Source organism: Eutrema salsugineum, unplaced genomic scaffold, assembly GCF_000478725.1.
Source record: "Eutrema salsugineum unplaced genomic scaffold, Eutsalg1_0 scaffold_7, whole genome shotgun sequence".
In the NCBI taxonomy this organism is placed as follows: domain Eukaryota; kingdom Viridiplantae; phylum Streptophyta; class Magnoliopsida; order Brassicales; family Brassicaceae; genus Eutrema; species Eutrema salsugineum.
In genome coordinates, this window is record NW_006256486.1 from 2,987,435 (window position 1) to 3,006,118 (window position 18,684).

Here is an 18,684-nt window from a genome sequence, read left to right on the forward strand (position 1 = left end):
TGATTTTAAAAAGGCCATGTTTTTGCTAAACAATATTTTGAAGTGCGAGAAATATGAGTAAAGTAACTTCATATTTGATATTCCATACACAGTCTTTTAATATAAAATCTTGAGTTTTGTCATTGAAACTCTATTCGTTTTTAAACATGGTGTGGTCTTAACGCAGACGCTGCTGCTGCCAGACGCAATATGTTGGGCCTGTTCTTTTACACGATGCTGCGTCCGCGACGCTGCTAAAACTGATGCTGAGGATGAACGCCGATGAAGATTGCAGTGACGCAGCTGACGCTGAAAATTTGCAGCGTCTCATGTCATACCGTTGGTGACTCATCAGTTAATCGGCGACTACTTTTTTGTTAAGTTATGTTGCTGTTTACTTTTGTGTTCTATCAGCAGTGATATCGTTTTGCTTCGTCGCTGCCGCTGACACAGCGTCGTGTAGAAGAACAGACCCGTTATTATCTGCGTTTTTAGATACTGCATTTTGGCTGCAGCCTCTTACAGCAGATAAACAAATATTATTTACAGTTTCTGGCGGCAGACAAACAAATAGCTCAAACCAATAACTTCAAAGATATTCGTTGTATTAAAAAAAAAATCATTAGCTGTGTGATTTTTAAGAAGAAAATTTGCAAATCGAATTTTTTTTTTTTCCTTTTGGTTGCAAACGAATTCGAAATTTAATACGGCGAATACATGTTGGGGAAAAAAAAGGATAATAATTTAAAGGAAATCCAAAAAAAAAAACAAAAACAAAAAAAATCAATTGCAAATAAGTAAATAACCACCACCCGAAACCTTTATTCGCGAGATCTCTCTCACTCGACTGCAAACCCTAATCCGACGAACTCTCCGTCGCCGCTGGATCCTAATCGCTGGTTTGATCTCTTCTCCGTCGATGTTATTTCTTCGGATTTAATGTTGTTTTACTCTTTGCTCGCTTGTATGTTTCTTATCGATCTCCGTCTTCAATGTTTGTTTATATGATTATAACGCTTGTCAATGAGGAGGTCTCGGTGTTGATTACGACGAACAAATAGTTGCGAATTATGCGTATACATGTTTATGATGAAGAAATTGAAGTGAAAACTCTTGTGGCTATCATTTGCAGATTCGTGGCGGTTTTGTTTTTGATGAAATTGGATTTTAGATGGCTGGATATTCAACGAAAGGAGCTCCTACAAATGGATCTGTCTACGTCTCCAATCTTCCATTAGGAACTGACGAGAATATGCTGGCTGAATATTTTGGGACCATTGGGTTGCTTAAGGTATGGTATTGGCCAGGTACTAATTGTTTGCTTCTATTTGATGTCATTGCAAATTTGCAATCTTAGAACTTCACATGATTTCGAGTTTCTTAACATTTTTGATCCTTCGTGGTTTCTTTTTGTAGAGAGACAAACGAACTGGTACTCCAAAGGTATGGCTATACCGAGACAAAGAGACCGATGAGCCTAAGGGAGATGCTACTGTTACCTATGAGGACCCTCATGCTGCTTTGGCTGCTGTTGAATGGTTCAATAACAAAGATTTCCATGGAAGCACCATTGGAGTTTTCATGGCCGAGTCGAAGAACAAAAATGGAGGTGATTCGAGTGAGTTTGTTGGGTTCGATGGAGGTGATAAGGAAACAAATGGTGGTGCTGGAAGAGGGAGAGGTCAGGTTGATTCTACCGCGAAGCCATGGCAGCAAGAGGGTGACTGGATGTGCCCAAATACAAGGTCTGTGATGTGATATCGGTGAGGAGCTTCATCTAGCTCTTGGTTCCGTTGATTTTGGCAGTTTTGTATTTGCATAGTTTTTTAGCTCTAGCGTTCTCATACTCTTCTATTGGCAGTTGCACAAATGTGAATTTTGCGTTCCGTGGGGTTTGTAACCGTTGTGGAACTGCCAGACCAGCTGGTGCATCTGGTGGCAGCATGGGGGCTGGTGGTCGTGGAAGGGGTCGAGGTGGAGGTGCTGATGGTGGACCACCGGGGAAGCAGGCCGGTGCTTCTACTGGTCTTTTTGGTCCAAATGATTGGTCTTGTCCAATGTAAGCATTCCAATTAAGTCTGAAGTAATAGTTGGTTTACTTTCACATGATAATGTGCGTTTGATACTTGATTGAAACATATAGCTTGTATGTCAATGTTTTTGACGATGTCAGTTGACCCTTCACTTAGACGTGATGGCATGCACTGCTGTGTCATTGAAATTGTCTATGCTATGTGTTTTCTACTAGTTTAACTAAGAGGCTGCTCTTATATGGGTTCTTACGCATAATGGATACTTGTTTTGTGGGTATATATGCTTTGGTTCCACTTGTCTTTGATGTAGTCCAGAAGCAATTTCTTTCCTTTTGTTTTAATATTTTAATGATCAGGTGTGGAAATGTCAACTGGGCTAAGCGTCTAAAATGTAATATCTGCAACACCAATAAACCTGGTCAGAATGAAGGTGGTGTGAGGTATGACTGACTCAATGTCAATGATAAGATTGCGTTTGTTATCGTTCTTTTACAATATTTGAGCTGATGATTTGTATTATAAATGATATTGTGGTGAATTTAGGATACATTATAATTTTCTGTTTGATTTTAGTATTTTTGTTGACAGCAAAGTATTTTTATTCTGCTTTAGACATGGCCTAATAGATAACTTGGAGAAAGGACACAATATTCTCTTCTGCAATTTAAGCGAGTGGTTTCTTTTCCATTGTGATCAGTATGGAAAAGCTGTTGCTACATCAAAATGTTTTTTTCGGCAATTGATATATTTCACTTGTAATGTTATTTTAGCCAAATTAGAGTTGCGTTAAGAAATGTTAAGGTTTCAGGCTGATGTTCTCTTTAAAAGACCTGCGCGTATTCATATATTTTCTCTAAATAGGGGAGGTCGTGGTGGTGGTTACAAGGAATTGGATGAACAAGAATTAGAGGAAACAAAGAGGCGCAGGCGTGAGGCTGAACAAGTAAAATATGCTCTCGCTGAAGAGTTCTTTGTTATCGCCATGTTACATTTGCATTGAGCTTTTGGTATATACCATATAACTTATTGTCATAAAATTTCAGGATGATGGTGAAATGTATGATGAGTTTGGCAATCTAAAGAAGAAATACCGTGTGAAAACACACCAAGCTGACACCAGACCTGCTGTTGCTGCTGGTCGTGCTGGGTGGGAAGTCGAGGAATTAGGTAATTTCTGTTTAACTTTAACTCAGAGAACGTCTCTATGCAATCTGCCACAAAGGTTGAGCTTAAGAATAGAACCTTTCCGCTATGATAGAAATCTGTTTGGCTCGAAACATACCTACTGGCTGTAGTAAATATAGTACTCAGATAATTTTATGCTAGTCATCTAGAGGACAGTTCCAAGTAAAATGAACATAATTGCAGGGTTTGCTAGAAATTTCACATGAAGCTCGAGGCTATTTGCCTATAATACCCAGTCCTCGAGGGGGTCTCCAATGAAATTCTTATAAAAATTGGTCTTTCTCTTAAGAGCTTTCTTCTTTTATTTGAAAAGATGTTCTTTTTACTGCTTTCCCCAAAAGAGTCGTGATCCAATGTGTTAATTTTGGGGTTCATGATTTGTATCTATGTGGCAGGTGTTGATAGAGATGGAAGAGAGAGAAGCAGAGACAGGCAAAGAGACCGAGGCGATAGGCACAGAGATCATCACTACGATAAGGATAGACGCAGAAGCAGAAGCAGAAGCCGTGATAGGGAAAGAGGCAAGGAGCGTGACTATGACTATGACCATGATCGGGACAGAGACCGAGACTATGGTCGTGGAAGCAGGTACCGTAACTGAGAGATTGCTCAAAAGTCTTAGGGTTTATTAGTCTCTCTATCTTTTCCAATGTTTTGTCGATTTAACTTTATACAACCTCCGTAACATTCCAATTCTCTGGCTTTTTCTTTTGATTGTGTCTTAGTAAAAGTCTTTTTGGTACTTTCAACTTTGTCTGATTATGTCTTGAGAATATCCCATGATATCCCTTCCCTTCTTCTTCTTCTTCTTCAAAAAAAAAGCAGTACGTACTTTGTTAAAACACTACTGTATCATATACTAATTTTACAAAAGTTATTGACGGTAAAATATGGTAATCGATGTTATTCGCAAATTCAAATGCGTATTACTTTCTGTCTTTTGTGTTATTTTTAGCTGTCTTTTTGGTTCGCAAATTTAAATGCATATTAGTTTCTGTCTCTTGTGTTATTTTTGGCTGTCTCTTTGGTTCTTTTATTTTGTGTGATTTTTCTTAATGTCTTTTATCCTTTTGTTGATCATGGCCAATTATTTCATCGCTGTATTATATTATTATAATGGAAAGAACTAAGAAGATAGAACATGAAGATTTTTGTGGATAATAATACATTCTCAACTCTAAAAGAGGATAAGAAAAAAGTTGTGCTTTTGTATTCTGCGGGGAAGTGGAGGTGTATTTTCGTGTCATGTCATTGTCAAATACATGTTCGCATTTGGAAATACGATGATAAAAGCTCGTAGTGGACTCGCACATATCACAGAAAAATTCATTTTAGACAGACCCCACACATTCACATGCATTGATAAAGGAAATTTTAATAAAATCATAGATCATGAAAATAGTACCAACATATTTGTAAAATAAGTGTAAATAGAAAAGTAACGACAGTTATTCAAATGTAAAGTTAATAATCACTTCACTAGATATATTTTCGAACACATTTTCTCTGCGTTTCCAAAGAAAAAGCTCCCAAGTCACAAGACAAGTTTTTTTTTTTTTGTTAAATGTTAAATTAATGGGCTTCATAGTTCGATGCAAGGTGTTTGTACGATCTTAAAATCAATCTATGAGGTTAGTTCCATACGTTTTTTGAACTATATAATATACAATAAGTTCTATATAATTTTTAAAAAAAGTAAATTCATTGATACCATCGAACTCATAAATATCAATATCAAATTTCATCAATCGAATCACTTTTTAGAAGTATGAGATAATGAGATGTCTAACTTGAGTTTTTGTAGTAATTAGAAGTTTTTACTCATGTCTGATTTTGAAAGTCCAAGTACAATAGTAAGACTATGGGTTTGAATTATTTCTAAAATTCATACTCTACAGAGAAAAAAAAACTACAACCTGGTTTTTAGACAGTAGCCTAGTACCATGAAAATTTGTGCATTTGGATAGGAAGATATTAAAATCATTAATTTTTTAAAAGTCAATACTTCTCAACGAAACAGGAATCAAAATTCAATAGCATTTTGTAAAAAACAACAAAACAAGACAAACAAAAATGATGGGAATTTGAGATAATTTGAAAATTTTATGCGGTTTTCTATAATTTGTTATAAAATTGCAATAGTTACATAAACTTTTGTCTTACTTCCATCTAAGTTCTCTTTAATTATATATTTATTGGTATGTATAAAGACAAATTAAACACTATATATATCATCTACTCATTTCCATGTGACCACTATAATTATTGCTCTGTAAAATCCAAAATAAAACAGAGGAAGCTCCCAAGTCACAAGACTCATTAGGTTTCATAGTTCGATGAAATGTCTCCTCTCTATGATCTTAAAATCAATATCAGTGGCCAATTCACCTTCTTACTCAATCAGGTACGAATTCACACCTAAAAATTGATTCAGAATTCATACTCTTGAGTCTTGATTACGCACTGTTCTTATATATCTCCGTGCTCTGTTTTAGGATGTTATTTCAGAGTACTGTGGAAGCTTGCTGAAGATAATAAAGCATACCAAAAAGAAGAGAAACAAGACAATGAAATCTCCAGATATTATCACTATCGAGATTGATGATTTTCCAGGTGGACCAGATGGGTTTGAGCTGGTTTCAAGATTCTGTTACAACAACGGAGGAATCTCAATCGATGTCTCAAATGTCTCGACTTTATACTGTTGCTCTGTTTTCTTAGGCATGACAGAGAAGTTCTGTTTCTCTAATCTCTTGCTTCAGACGGAGAAGTTTCTTGAAGAAATGTTCTCCAGGTCTTGGAACGACATCGTTCTGTGTCTCAAGAACTGCGAGCAAGTGTTCCTCCACGCAGATTCGTATGGTCTCCTGGATAAACTCGTTTTCGCAGCTGTGACCAAAATCTCTCGAAATTCAGAAGCTTGTTCCTCTTCGCCGTCTTCTTCCTTTGCCTCTTCTCTTTCTCCTGAGACGGCCAAGAACACGCCGGAATCAGACAAAAGGTCGAATTTGCGAACTGTTTCTTGCGGAAGAAGCAACGAGTGGTGGTTTGACGATTTGTCGAGTCTCTCCCCGAGGATCATCTTGAAGCTAATAAGGATCATTGGAGCTTACAAAACCAACATAAAAAGAATAGTGCTAACCAGATTTCTTCTCCATTACCTCAAGACAAAACTCCAAACCAAATCAGAGCTTGTGAGGAACAAGATAGAGTATTCCGATTTAGCTGATGCAGCTGTTAAAGGAGTGATTTTGGCTGGGGAAACTGCGTTTTCTTGCAGGAAACTCTTCTGGGTTCTTCGGGTCTTATCGAATTTCAGGCTCAGTAAAGGGTCAAGCACCGGTTTAGAAACCCTAATCGGAGAAATACTGGATCAAGCAACACTTGATGATCTTCTGATATCTGCAGGAGGAGGACGCAGAGAGAGTGGATTCTACAATGTGGAACTTGTGATAAGGTTACTAAGAGTGTTTGTGAATAAGAGAGAAGAAGATTCAAGAGAGAAGAACATGAAAGATATTGGGAAATTGATTGACAAGTATTTGAGAGAGATATCTCCAGATCAGAATTTGAAAGTATCCAAGTTCCTTGGAGTTGCAGAGAGTTTGCCAGATTCAGCTAGAGATTGCTTTGATGGAGTCTACAGAGCCATTGACATCTATCTACAGGTCAGTTTTTTTTTTTCTTGAACTTTTATTTTTGTTAAATATTATACCATTTTTCTTCTGCTTTGATAAAGTTTTTCTAGATTTTTTTTCCATTAACTAATAATTGGTGGGGCAAAAAACAGTGTTTTCTTTTAAAACAAAGTGAGACAAAAAAGAGAGAATAATTTATTTTTTATGTGCACTAGACATACAAAAGATGACAAGTGCCAGATAGATTTCAATATAATTTTCAATTTAATAGATTTTGGTTCTTATATTCATCAAGAGATGAAAAGGAGTCAAACTATTATTTTATTCATCATATAGTTTTAAAAGTTTGTGATTAAGTGTATAAGCACATATATACCATTATACACAGATTAAGATTTGGAGTCATCTTTAGATTCTTCACTCTGTCTTGTTACTGCCGTGGGGCTCATGTCAGATTACGCACAAGGCCACAATCTCTTCTGTATTTTTGTTTCTGTCTTGTCCTTTTTTTTGATACCATTAATAAGACTATACTAAAAACTCAAAACTATATTTTTTTGGCTAAGGTACTAATACTATCAACTGCCACTTGAACAACTACATATCAAAACTAACAACTATCCATAATCTATGGAAGACAACTTGGATATATCCATTTTCTCAAATTCTAAATACGAAAATTAAAGAAACAATGATATTTGATCATTTCTTTTTGTAGAAACGTTAAACTTGTTAAATCAAAATAAGATACTTAAAAAACATACAATTGTGACTTTGTGGTCCCAAACTTTGTACAGTCTGCTCGCTTTCTAAGTGTATTGGAACTGATAAATGTCCTAAAACAATGAGTCCTTTGATCCTTTCTAATTTTAGTTCTTTTTGTTGTTGTTGTACAGTCTCATCCGAATCTAACATCCGAAGAACGAACAAAGATTTGTCGATGTCTCAATTACAAGAAACTAACATTGGAGACCTGCAAACAGCTCGCCAGAAACCCAAAGATCCCTCCAGATATCGCCGTTCAAGCACTCAAGTCCAGATGTGACAATCAAGAACACAAAACTCCAGATGTGAAAATTGTAAGCAAGAGTGTGTCTCGTAGTCGTAGACATTCACAAGATAAGAAGCCTGTACTGTTGCATCTCAAAGGCTTTGAGATTTCAGCGAAATTAGCCGAGGAGTTGAAGACTGAAGGAGGATATAACTGGAGGGTTATGGATAGTTTCAGAGAAGGGTTATGAGGTCAAAATCTTCCAATTCATCCCGCAATCTCATTTGCATACCAGCGTTGTCCAGAGTCTTGAACAAATCATCAGATTCGACACATTTTTTAGTATCGAAAGCTATGAATTCATGGAGCTTACCTTTCACTTCGATCCAGCTACATCCCGGCGACTTGACCATCTGTTGATCTTTCATTTGCTTTCTCACACGAGCGACATCATTCCAGTTTTGAGATTCTGAGTACAAATTAGCCAAGAGCGTATATCTCCCGCTGTGACTAGGCTGCAGCTTGATCACACGGGAGGCTGCGTATTTACCTAACTCATAGTCTTTGTGAATCAAACAAGCCCCGAACAGAGCTCCCCATACTGCATTTGTTGGCTTCATTGGCATTCTCTCTATCAAAGCCTTTGCCTCTTCTAGCAAACCTTTTCTTCCAAGTAAATCAACCATACACGCATAATGATCCACATTTGGCTCCAAATTGAGACGTTCCTTCATGCTCAGAAAAAGCCTTCTACCCTCTTCCACAAGTCCTCCATGAGCGCAGGCGCTTAAGACAGCGATGAAAGTAACTTCATTTGGCAAAACATGACTCCTTAACATCGTCTGAAAATGATCAAGTGCGCCTCTTGCATACCCGTGCGCTGCGAATCCATTAATCATCGCCGTCCAAGAATACACATTTTTCTCATAAAGTCTCTCAAAAACCAATCTAGCTTCCTCTAAATACCCACACTTGGCATAAAGATCAATCAATGTCGTTCCCAGTGTAGTGTTTATCTCGATCAAATTCTTAATCATATAACAATGCACCCTTCTTCCTTGATGAAGTGCTCCTACGTGAGCGCAAGCCGAAAGAACACTGCTTAGTGTCTTCTCATTAGGTGTAACGTCACTCTCCAACATCTCCTGGAAAAGAAAAAGCCCTTTATCGAAGCAACGGCTTTGCACGTATCCAGCAATCAATGCGGTCCAAGTAACCACATTTCTGCTCGGCATTTCATCGAACACTTTCTGTGCATCATCATAAAAACCACATTTTCCATACATATCTACCAGAGAACTCCCTATGAACACATCACATTTCACTCTTCCTGTTTCCAAGTAAAACCCATGAATGCTTCTCCCAAATCGAACATCTTCAGTCTTCGCCGCAGCGCTCAAGACGCTAACAACAGTCATTTCATTCGCCGCAATTCCAGTCTTCTTCATCTCCACGAAGTACGCAATTGCTTCTGAAGCAGAACCGTTCCTCACAAACCCGTCAATCATCGCAGTCCATGAAACCACGTCCTTATCTTCAGTCCCATCGAAAACGCGATATCCACAATCGAATAGCCCACGATTACAATAACCCGAAATCAACGAATTCCTCACAAAAAGATGCGAATCCAACCCGAATTTGAAGATATGAGCATGAAACTGAAACGGATTAGAGTCCATCAATCTGAAAACCGCTTTGAGAAGCGGAGGAAACGTGTGGCGGCTAGGGAAAACGCCGTTTCGCCGCAATTGAACGTAAGAAAGAACCGATAACCGACGGCTAAGTGTAATCCCGCCGGCGAAGTGGCCAACGAGCGAGTCCCATAGATGAATGCTGGGAGTTTGGATTTGACATAATAGACGGCGAGCGTAGAGGAATTGAGTTGCGGCGGTGCAGCGGCGGATAAGACGGGAGAGAAAGAGATCGCGGCGAGTATAGAAGATCGGAGAAGTGAGGAGTAAGCAATGGATCTGCTTCAGATGAAGAAAGTGTAATGGAAGGTGGAGGAAGCTGTTGAGGTGAAACATGCATTGCCCAAAATCTTTGCTGGAAAGTTTAGCAAAAGAGGAATAATAGGTTTAGATTTTAAGAAGAACCGAACCGAATTTAATTGATAATCTCATAAAAGTATGACATACTTCTAGACATGTCTCTAATTAATCAAGGTTACACATTGTTCAAGATTCAATAACCTCTAAAAAAGGCTCGCTCACTAAAAATGGTTATAACCAAAACTTAGAAATAATCGAATTGTAAATGTAATTAAACACATTTTTTGGTTCATATCGTGAAAGTATCACATTGGTAATTAAAGAATTTATGAAGTAATATATAAAGGATAAAAGCCAATTAATTTTAAGTTGGAAGTTTTTTTGTTTTTTACAACAAAAACACCATTTTACTATGATTGCTGCGAAAAAGCTCTCCTCTAAGAATAGCCAGGAAGGAGCCGCGACGCTTACATGGGAAAACTTGACTCCTCGTGTCTGAGCGGCTTTAGCCAATCTGTCAGCACATATGTTACACGATCTAGGAATATGTCTTAAGCTGAAAGATCTGAAACATGAGGATAAGGACTTGAAGTCTGCTAGCTCGGATGCGAATGAAGGCCAGTCCGCAGGATGTGTGGTCATAAAAATCAAATCCAAACAGTCCGTGAAAAAAGATTCGCAAATCACATGAGAGGAGAGGATACATTTTATAGCCCAAAGGAGTGAGTCTAATTCAGCGTTTAATGGAGAAAGGCTTCTATCTGCGCCCTTGAGGCCCACTAGAATGGTGTTCCGACCCGTTGTAACAATCCAACCATGGCCACTAACAGAGGCAGATCCTAGCCACGATCCATCAAAATAGCATATAGTCTCCTCGATGACTGGACGGATAGGCGGCACTTCTACCTGGTCTTGACGAACCTCTTCGGTTTCCTCTATATTCGCTCTCCTCCAAGCTTCTTCTTCCGATCTTGCATGATCTAAAATGTCAGGTGGGGGTTCGTCCACATTCTCAAACATCTTTCTATTCCGAGCTTTCCACAGGAACCAGAGAATCCAGGGGAAGATGCGGAGGTGTTCTTCGCTAAGTCCTGACTCTTTCGCTCTCCAAAACAGGTAATCAAGGTTACCATAAATGGAGGATTGGGGAAAGAAGTTTGGAGCTGAAGGGATAGTCGATAAGGCCCATACTTGCTTCGACGGTGGACATTCTGATCTAGAAAGCCATGATTAGAGATTAGAACTTGATAGAAAAAGTGAGAGGTTATGATATATATATATATATATATATATAAGAAGATTAGTAGGGTTAAGATTTTATAATTGTTTTTAACGTGATCTTTTATTTTTTGTTTCTAGCGTAATTTTATTTGTTTTTTATTTTTTTTACCCAACCGCTACCGCCCGCAACCGCAAACGCTGGCGGGAAGCAACATTTTGGATTTCAGCAGTATAAAATGACACATAGCGGTTTGCAGCGATTTCTATGATTGTGATTAAACGCCACTAACCGCTACCAACCGCAAACGCTGCGTTTTTGTCAGCAGAGAAGCGAAGATACATTCAGACACTAAATCCCTGCGTTTTTGTCTGCAATCTAAAGTAGGTTTGGAACAGAGTCGGATATCTGAGACCTTTCAAAATATTCGAATCTGCATCTGTATTTGCCGGATAATCAATTTTACTATCCAAATCTAAATCCAAAAACTCCAGATATCTTGAACCGAATATTTACGGATATCCGATCGTATATCCGGTTTTGTTGATTTATTAAAAATTATTCAATTTTTTAAAATTATAATAAAATAAAATTATAATGTCATGGGTAATTAAGTATTGATGATAATGAGCTTGAATTTAATATGGGTCCTTAAAAAATATCATGGGCATTGATGATTATGGACTTGAAATTCTAGTTCAAACATGTTCTAATATAACAAATTTAATTTTTTAAAATGAATAAATATTATAAAAATAAATAAATACTTAACAGACGGATATCAGATATCGGATATACGTTTTCAACAATTTTTATTATCCAAATCCGTATCCAAATTTATCGAATACTTAATTTCACTATCCGAATCCGTATCTGAATTACACGAATATTTGTTTTTACGGATCAGATAGGAACATATACTATATCGGGACCGAATACCAGATAATAATTCCAGACCTAATACAAAGGCATGTCCCATTGAGTCCCCAGATATATATTTCATTCAACGGTTATATATAGTTTTCAACAAACATTTTCTTAAAAAAGTTACCTTTCAACATAGATTTTCAAATTATTTAATTTATAGGTCTTCTTTTCAAATTATTTTCAGATATAATTTTATGAAACTATTATCTTAAAGCCCTGTTTTAGAATTCTTCTGTTGTTATATGTACAAGGTGAAGACCCGCCTGTACAGGCGGGTTTGTATACTTACTTTATAAATTTCTAATTTATGTGTAGTATGATATGATAGGTTTTTCATCTAAACTTTAGGAATTAAGTTTTTTATTTGTATGAAAAATAACGTAATAAATACAACATAATTCGAGATAAAATGCATGAATTGATATATGTTGAAGTTATTTGTTCGGTTTTATTTTTATTTAAATTCAAACACATTTCTAAATTTGTTGTAGTTCTTACTCTAAGTTTCCAATTAGTCTAGGTTGTAATTGACCACATATTAAAAAGAAAATAATTAATGTATTCTAGCTTAAGTTATATGATCACTTAATTGGAGGTTTTAGATTATGCACATGAAATTTAGATTATCAGTTTAAACTGCAGGAAACTTTCTGACTTATTTGATATCTTAACAGTTAGCATTAACAAAAAAACACTTATATCCATGCAAGGTACACATCGCCATATCACACGTTCATATATTATAATTGTTGATTTCTTTTAAAAAGTACGAAATCATACCTTTTTATAACTTCTAAAATTACGTAAAGATCTAGTCTTACCAATCGTTCTTTGAGAAACCTTGCACCCCAAGAATCGAGCGTAGAAAGAATTATGGCCTTATGGGAACTACATTCTATTAGTATCTAAATATGAAATCGTTTATTAATAGTACACTGCCTAATTCATGTTGTAACAAAATACTTAGATAATGAATACAAAAAATCCACAACCCTTCATGATTGTAAGTTATAACCCAAACAATCAAAGAAGAATGAGGTTAAACCATACCATCAATTCATCATAATGGCAACAAACGGTGATGATATTAATATTCACCTTTACCATTTTATATTTTTCTCGTTTTAGAAAAAACACAATTCATTATAATGTTTCAGGTTAGCTAAAAGAAGATACGCAAAACCCACTCTCTACAAATAATATTGGGCCAATTAATCCTTCATAAACCCCTAACTGAGTTTTCGTGGGACCTTCCTTCTCCAATATCTTTTTTTTGGTTCAAATCTTCTCCAATATCTGAAGATAACAATAACCACCTCTTGAAACCATAGCCATGATCACCATTACTTCCTCCACTCACAAACTCGTTATAATCCCCAGTGAAATTTTCAAAACTTGGTTTTCGACTTTGCCATTGAAATAGCGATTGAAATTCCGACTGATTAATCAAAGAGGAATATGGCAGTAGTAAAGACATGAAAGGAGTCCCAAGACTCATAAATTGATGACATTAATAATTGTAATCATGTCTTATGAGTAATCTTAATAGGATTAATTATTATTAAAAATAGCAGATTTTTTTTTAGAGCTGATGTGTCAGATAGAAATGCTGATTGATGTGTCGTGTGTCGAGGGTTGTCAAGTTTTACCCTAAATGAAATCAATAGCCGCAAGTGCACAACTGATCGATTGTAGTACTTAGGGATCGAATCCACAGGGAAGGAGGATCTTTTCCTGCAAAAAGCCTTTGAAATAAGTATAAAGTAAGGAAGTCTAGAACCAAAACGGTTTTGTGGGGGTTTGGTAGTGTGTTTGAAATGCAAAAACGAAATTTTAAAAGAGAATACGGGAATTAAATGACGTAATAACTAAACTTAACGAAAATGACTAAAAATGTAAAAAACGGATATCTAATTTCTTAAATGAAAATGAACTAAAAAGGAAAGACAATATTGAACTAAAACTGAAAGAAAAATCAGTGTAAATCAATGAGGAAGAAGGCGTTGGGCTTCAGGGAAGTTTTCTCAAGGGTACGAACGATTCAAAACATTGCTAGAGATTAAATGAGATAAGATCTTAACTTAAACTTTTCGAACTGGAGTCACGGACGTATGAATACGCCACTGTCGTGATCATAGACAACTATCTCTCTCAACCCTGACCAGTAGGTTTCCACTCTGGCCCTGGAAGAGAAGAGATGCATTATGTTTAAGACTCGTCCTAATTCACAAATCGCCCATAGGTAGGTTTCCAATCCTATGTTTGTTTTGCTCTCCCAAACTAGATCTGATACCTGATGAACACTTTCGTGTCACCAAGCATCTGGATCAGATTGTAGTTCATGACGCTTCTCATGCAGTAAAAACGAATTCAGAAGAAAAAGTTCTAAGATTCGGCTCAAAAGCTCATGGAATCCTCATCGAACATATAAATCCCCATCGAAAATCCCTTAATCCCAACAATAAAACTACTAATGAACGAAATCAAAAACATAGTATTAATAAGTAGAATAGAAACTGAAATTGAAAAAAAAAGAACAAGGGTTCAAGAGAACAAATCTCTCTCTCCCTAAAAGCTAAAGCAAAAACAATAAAAGTATGAAGTAAAAATTCGGTGGTGATGATAGATTACCCTGTTTAGGGTTCCTAAGACATGTATTTATAGTGTTCAAGACCTCTCTGGACGTCACTTAGGGTTTCTCCAAATGTGGGCTTCAGAAATGGGCTTTTTGGGCTCGGAGGTTGATGGCCGCGGTCGGGACAAGTGTGACCATGGGGAATCAGTGGTTTGCCGCGGTCGGGATGCTCCTGACCGCGGGAAATTGCTTGTTGGCCGCGGGTGAAAGTGCTTGCCGGCTGGTTTACGGGACATCTTGCTCTTCGCGTATCTTTTGATTGAACCGTTGGATTGCCAAGCTGTAAAGTGCACTGGAAAGCTGATATTTCCATCTTTAAGGTCTCCAAATTTGAGCTGGATCAGACGGTGAGAAGGCCTTCAATCAAGGGTGAACTTCTGACGGTTTGACTTTGAGCTGAAATCTGGTTTTCTATCCATTTTGTTAAGCTTTTCCCTAAGTTACCTGAAAAGAGTGTTGGAACTACAAATACTAGAAAAACGTAATAAAAGTACTTAAAAGCAATTGAAAACATAAAAAAATTATTTCAAAACGATCCATAAAAGTGGTCAAAATACGGTGTTATCACTGATGTGTCAGAATTGTGAGACACAACCCACTCTTTATATTATAGATTTGTGCAAAATAATATGCATCATGTACTTTTTTAGAAGATAATATTAGATGTCTTCTTTCAATACATATTCAATTTTTCAAATATATTTATACGAGGCTATAAAAAGTAAAAAGAGGTTTTTAAATTCTTCTGATGTCTTATATATATATATATGCCAAATGATATATGCATCATATGCTTTTTAAGAAGAAAATATTTTACAGATCTTCTTTCAGTGTGCATGAATTTTTTGAGACTTAACTCTTGGTGATATCAAATTCAAGTAATTAATTTTAGTAAACAGGTTATGTCATATTGTAGACTATAACTTTTTTTTTCCAACAAACAATTTCATTAATTTCAAATTGGAATTATAAAGTCATACAAAACTTTCGGAAAAAAATTATTACATAAACAGATATATGCACCATATAATGAAAAAAATATAACAAAAGAATGATTTTAACGATGCTTTCCATAGATAAGTCTTACTCGCTAACGAATCATGAAAATCTATTATTTCCTTCTCCATATTTTTAATCTGATACAAAATGTATGCGTCGGTAGCAACTCTAGGCTAAACCTTTAAAGTGCACACATCATGTAAAAGCCGATGTTTTCTATAATAGTTCTGGAACTTTGACAATCTGATACCAACACTTCGGTATCAGTGCTTTTTTAAAATATTTTGACTTTGTTGTTGTACTCCCAATTCGATATATAAAAAACCTTATTCCCTCTTCTAATAAAATTATTTTTCCAGTGATTCCAGGATAAAAAAACCCAAATGAAAACTTCATACCATCAGGTAGGAAGACAATCACCGGTTAAAAACCAGACTTTTCACGGCCAAAGAAAGAACTCACCGAAAAGTACTATACTCTGAGAGACAACAGGGTTCCACCAAACATTCACTAGAATATGAAAAGGAATAGATGGATTCCACTTACTAAAGAAATTGCCAATAAGCAAATTGCATTGAGCGACGTTCTTGATTCCGTTCTGATTTTGAGATTTCACCACCCATGCAACTGACCCACACATGAAACAATCAGTATCAGTAGGATGTAATCACCACCATGAAACGATGTTGAAACCACCATAGGATCAACAAATCAGTAACCCATGTAGTCACGAGAGAAAAGTTAACTACATCAGAGATCATTGGCAAGAGCATCGAAGAAGAAGAGAAATTGACACAGTATGAATTTGAAAGATCTCCCGAAGAACTCTCTACCAATTGAAATATTTTACACTCTCTGATAAGAATTTATTGGATGAAAACTATTTACAAACATAAGGAATACAGCCGGCATTGGAGGTGACACGGGCCGAAGAGAAACCAGTCGAAGACTTGCTGAAAAAGTCAGAAAACTGTTTTGTCTGGATCGCCAGCAACGGTTTTTTAAGACTATAACTTTTAATTTCAGATTTTTTTTGCTGTAGAAAAAATAACATAGTGAACTAATGTTAAATATTCATTTTTTTGTTTGAAAAACTTAATTCATGTTGTAGATCAATGTTAAGTTTTTAGTTTTAGTAGACATATTTAATCATATCATAAAATAAATATAATTAGGAGTTTTATTAAAAAAAAATCAGTTCATGATCGATGAGCCAAATCTATATGTTTTATTAAAAGTCTACGAAAATTTTGCAGTCTCTTTGAATCATGATGAAATCTAATGAAGTTTATATAATGGACTATATATGTCTCAAATCATGATTAAATTTTGCAGTCAAAAGAAAAAAGCGGTTCTTACAGAAATAGAAAGCGCTCCACTAATGAACAAATAAATGAAGAGAGAGTGTCCGCGGTCGAATGTTCCAAAAATTATAAAAGAGTATGTATATATATATATAGTCCACGTATAAATACAATAAAATTGGAACTTCACAGTTATCGGAAATCTTAATTCTATAACGGGAAAGGAAGAGAAAGAGACTAAGAGAGCAAGAACAGATCTCTAGTTTTTAAAACCGAGAGAGAGAGAGAGGGAGAGAGACGGTAAAAGGAAGAACTATCTTTCTTGTCTGAACTACGACGACCTGTAGAGAGATCGAAAGTCCTCAATCTGCAAAGTCGAGAGAGAGAGAGAGAGAGAGAGATCAAATGAGTCCGCGAGGAGGTGAGAAGGAGCAGAACCGTGCCTACAGTGTAATGAAAAAGGCTTTTGCCTCAAGCCCCAAGAATCTATAAAGTTTTTAGAGCCCCTTTTTTGTAATACGTGGTTAGTGTGAGTGATGTGATTCAAGGTTTTTAAATTCAACTTTTTTTGTTGATAAAAATATAAATTGGAGAAATATGTTTAGGAAATTCAACTTTTATAAATTAAGTTGGAGGAATATGTTTAGAAAATTGACTAAGATTTATTTAGGTTATCGCCTTCCTCAAACTTTCTAAGACATATTTACTTCACCATTTTTTTATTCTTTTGTTTCAGCTTGTTATTCTATTTTTTATGAGCGTGTTTATTTGCTATATTATTTGTTTTCATCATTGATATTAGAAAAGATACCTCCAAAATCGTATTCAAATGGAGCAAAAAAGAAGAAAAATGATTGAATGATTTAACTATCATAGCTATAGAATGAGGATTAGTTAGAAACCTCGATTATGAGAGTTTGGTGAAAGAGTTTATTGAAAAACAAGGAAAAAAAATTATGTTTTAGTTTTTTAAGATATAAGATTTTATTTTGAATATTTTATATAGTTTTAAATTTATATTATATTTTTTTGTTAAAAGACTCCACTTTTTTATTTTGCCTTAGGCCCCTATAAACCTTGGCACACGGCACTGAGAAGGAGGCAACGCCGATGTCCTGTTCGCCGGCGGTGAGGAAGCCGGTGCTTCGGATCTGTCTTATGCTTCTTTCGCTCATGCTCCTTCAAATCACTTCAGTCGCCAATGCTGCTTCTAATCAGGTTTATTTCTAACATAATTAGGGTTTTTTCCTAACATAATTAGAGTTTTTCTGAGTATTTACTTAATTAATTCTTGAGTTTTAAAGAACTACTCCGTCTCCAGATTAAAAAACTACTCCGTCTATAGCAATTATTATTTTTAACTCAGAAAACATTCTAGCAAACGACACTATTTATGAAACTTGTTGATTTAGGAGCTTTGCCTCATAACGCATCAGTTGATACAATACGTAAGCTATAGTTTTAGCAAATAGGACGCATACTTTTAATACTACTAAGTTAGTACCTGTAAAATTTCACAATAATTGATTGCACATGTTTCTAAATTCGGTTTGATATTTTAAAATCATACTAATGTATAGGGTATGGTAATTTATATATCTTGACAGGCTTCAGAGGAAGATGTCGAATGCGTTGACAGATACAAGCAAAAAGCATTTCAGCATCCTCTTCTAAAAAATCACAAAATTCAGGTTTTTTCTAAGTTTTTTTTACCAGTTGTTTAGTCATTTTTTTGTTTCATAATCATTTTTTCTTTCAGTTCAAAGTTTATAATATTATTTAT

The 18,684-nt window shown here is 35.8% G+C and overlaps 3 protein-coding genes across 4 annotated transcripts; 2 read left to right on the plus strand and 1 right to left on the minus strand.

Annotated features, from left to right (window-relative positions):
- Positions 1-765: 765 nt before the first annotated feature.
- LOC18011227 (transcription initiation factor TFIID subunit 15) lies at positions 766-3,991 on the plus strand. Of its 2 annotated transcripts, XM_006393102.2 has the most exons (8): positions 766-878; positions 1,112-1,270; positions 1,396-1,724; positions 1,841-2,038; positions 2,369-2,452; positions 2,874-2,955; positions 3,056-3,179; positions 3,593-3,991. In XM_006393102.2, the coding sequence occupies exons 2-8, from the start codon at positions 1,151-1,153 to the stop codon at positions 3,796-3,798; spliced, it is 1,143 nt and encodes a 380-aa protein (XP_006393164.2). In that variant the 5' UTR covers positions 766-878; positions 1,112-1,150; the 3' UTR covers positions 3,799-3,991. The 2 variants fall into 2 exon arrangements, with proteins under 2 accessions (XP_006393164.2, XP_024006364.1); XM_024150596.1 differs by lacking the exon at positions 766-878 and having other exon boundaries at positions 1,112-1,286.
- A 1,484-nt stretch (positions 3,992-5,475) lies between these two features.
- LOC18011033 (BTB/POZ domain-containing protein At1g50280) lies at positions 5,476-8,215 on the plus strand. Its single transcript, XM_006393104.2, has 3 exons — positions 5,476-5,601; positions 5,693-6,865; positions 7,732-8,215. Exons 1-3 carry the CDS (start codon positions 5,539-5,541, stop codon positions 8,074-8,076), a joined length of 1,581 nt encoding a protein of 526 aa, XP_006393166.1. The 5' UTR covers positions 5,476-5,538; the 3' UTR covers positions 8,077-8,215.
- LOC18010865 (pentatricopeptide repeat-containing protein At1g50270) lies at positions 8,033-9,853 on the minus strand. The gene has a single exon (XM_006393103.2). The coding sequence runs from the start codon at positions 9,851-9,853 to the stop codon at positions 8,060-8,062; it is 1,794 nt and encodes a 597-aa protein (XP_006393165.1). The 3' UTR covers positions 8,033-8,059.
- Positions 9,854-18,684: the final 8,831 nt, after the last annotated feature.

What these genes read in the sequence shown, in the direction of transcription:
- LOC18011227 (XM_006393102.2), top strand. Translation starts at nt 1,151, where the DNA reads ATGGCTGGATATTCAACGAAAGGAGCTCCTACAAATGGATCTGTCTAC. An exon ending in GGACCATTGGGTTGCTTAAG is followed by an intron (nt 1,271 to 1,395) that starts GTATGGTATTGG and finishes TTCTTTTTGTAG; the next exon opens with AGAGACAAACGAACTGGTAC. An exon ending in TGGATGTGCCCAAATACAAG is followed by an intron (nt 1,725 to 1,840) that starts GTCTGTGATGTG and finishes TTCTATTGGCAG; the next exon opens with TTGCACAAATGTGAATTTTG.
- LOC18011033 (XM_006393104.2), top strand. Translation starts at nt 5,539, where the DNA reads ATGTCTCCTCTCTATGATCTTAAAATCAATATCAGTGGCCAATTCACC. An exon ending in TCACCTTCTTACTCAATCAG is followed by an intron (nt 5,602 to 5,692) that starts GTACGAATTCAC and finishes GCTCTGTTTTAG; the next exon opens with GATGTTATTTCAGAGTACTG. An exon ending in CCATTGACATCTATCTACAG is followed by an intron (nt 6,866 to 7,731) that starts GTCAGTTTTTTT and finishes GTTGTTGTACAG; the next exon opens with TCTCATCCGAATCTAACATC.
- LOC18010865 (XM_006393103.2), bottom strand. Translation starts at nt 9,853, where the DNA reads ATGTTTCACCTCAACAGCTTCCTCCACCTTCCATTACACTTTCTTCAT.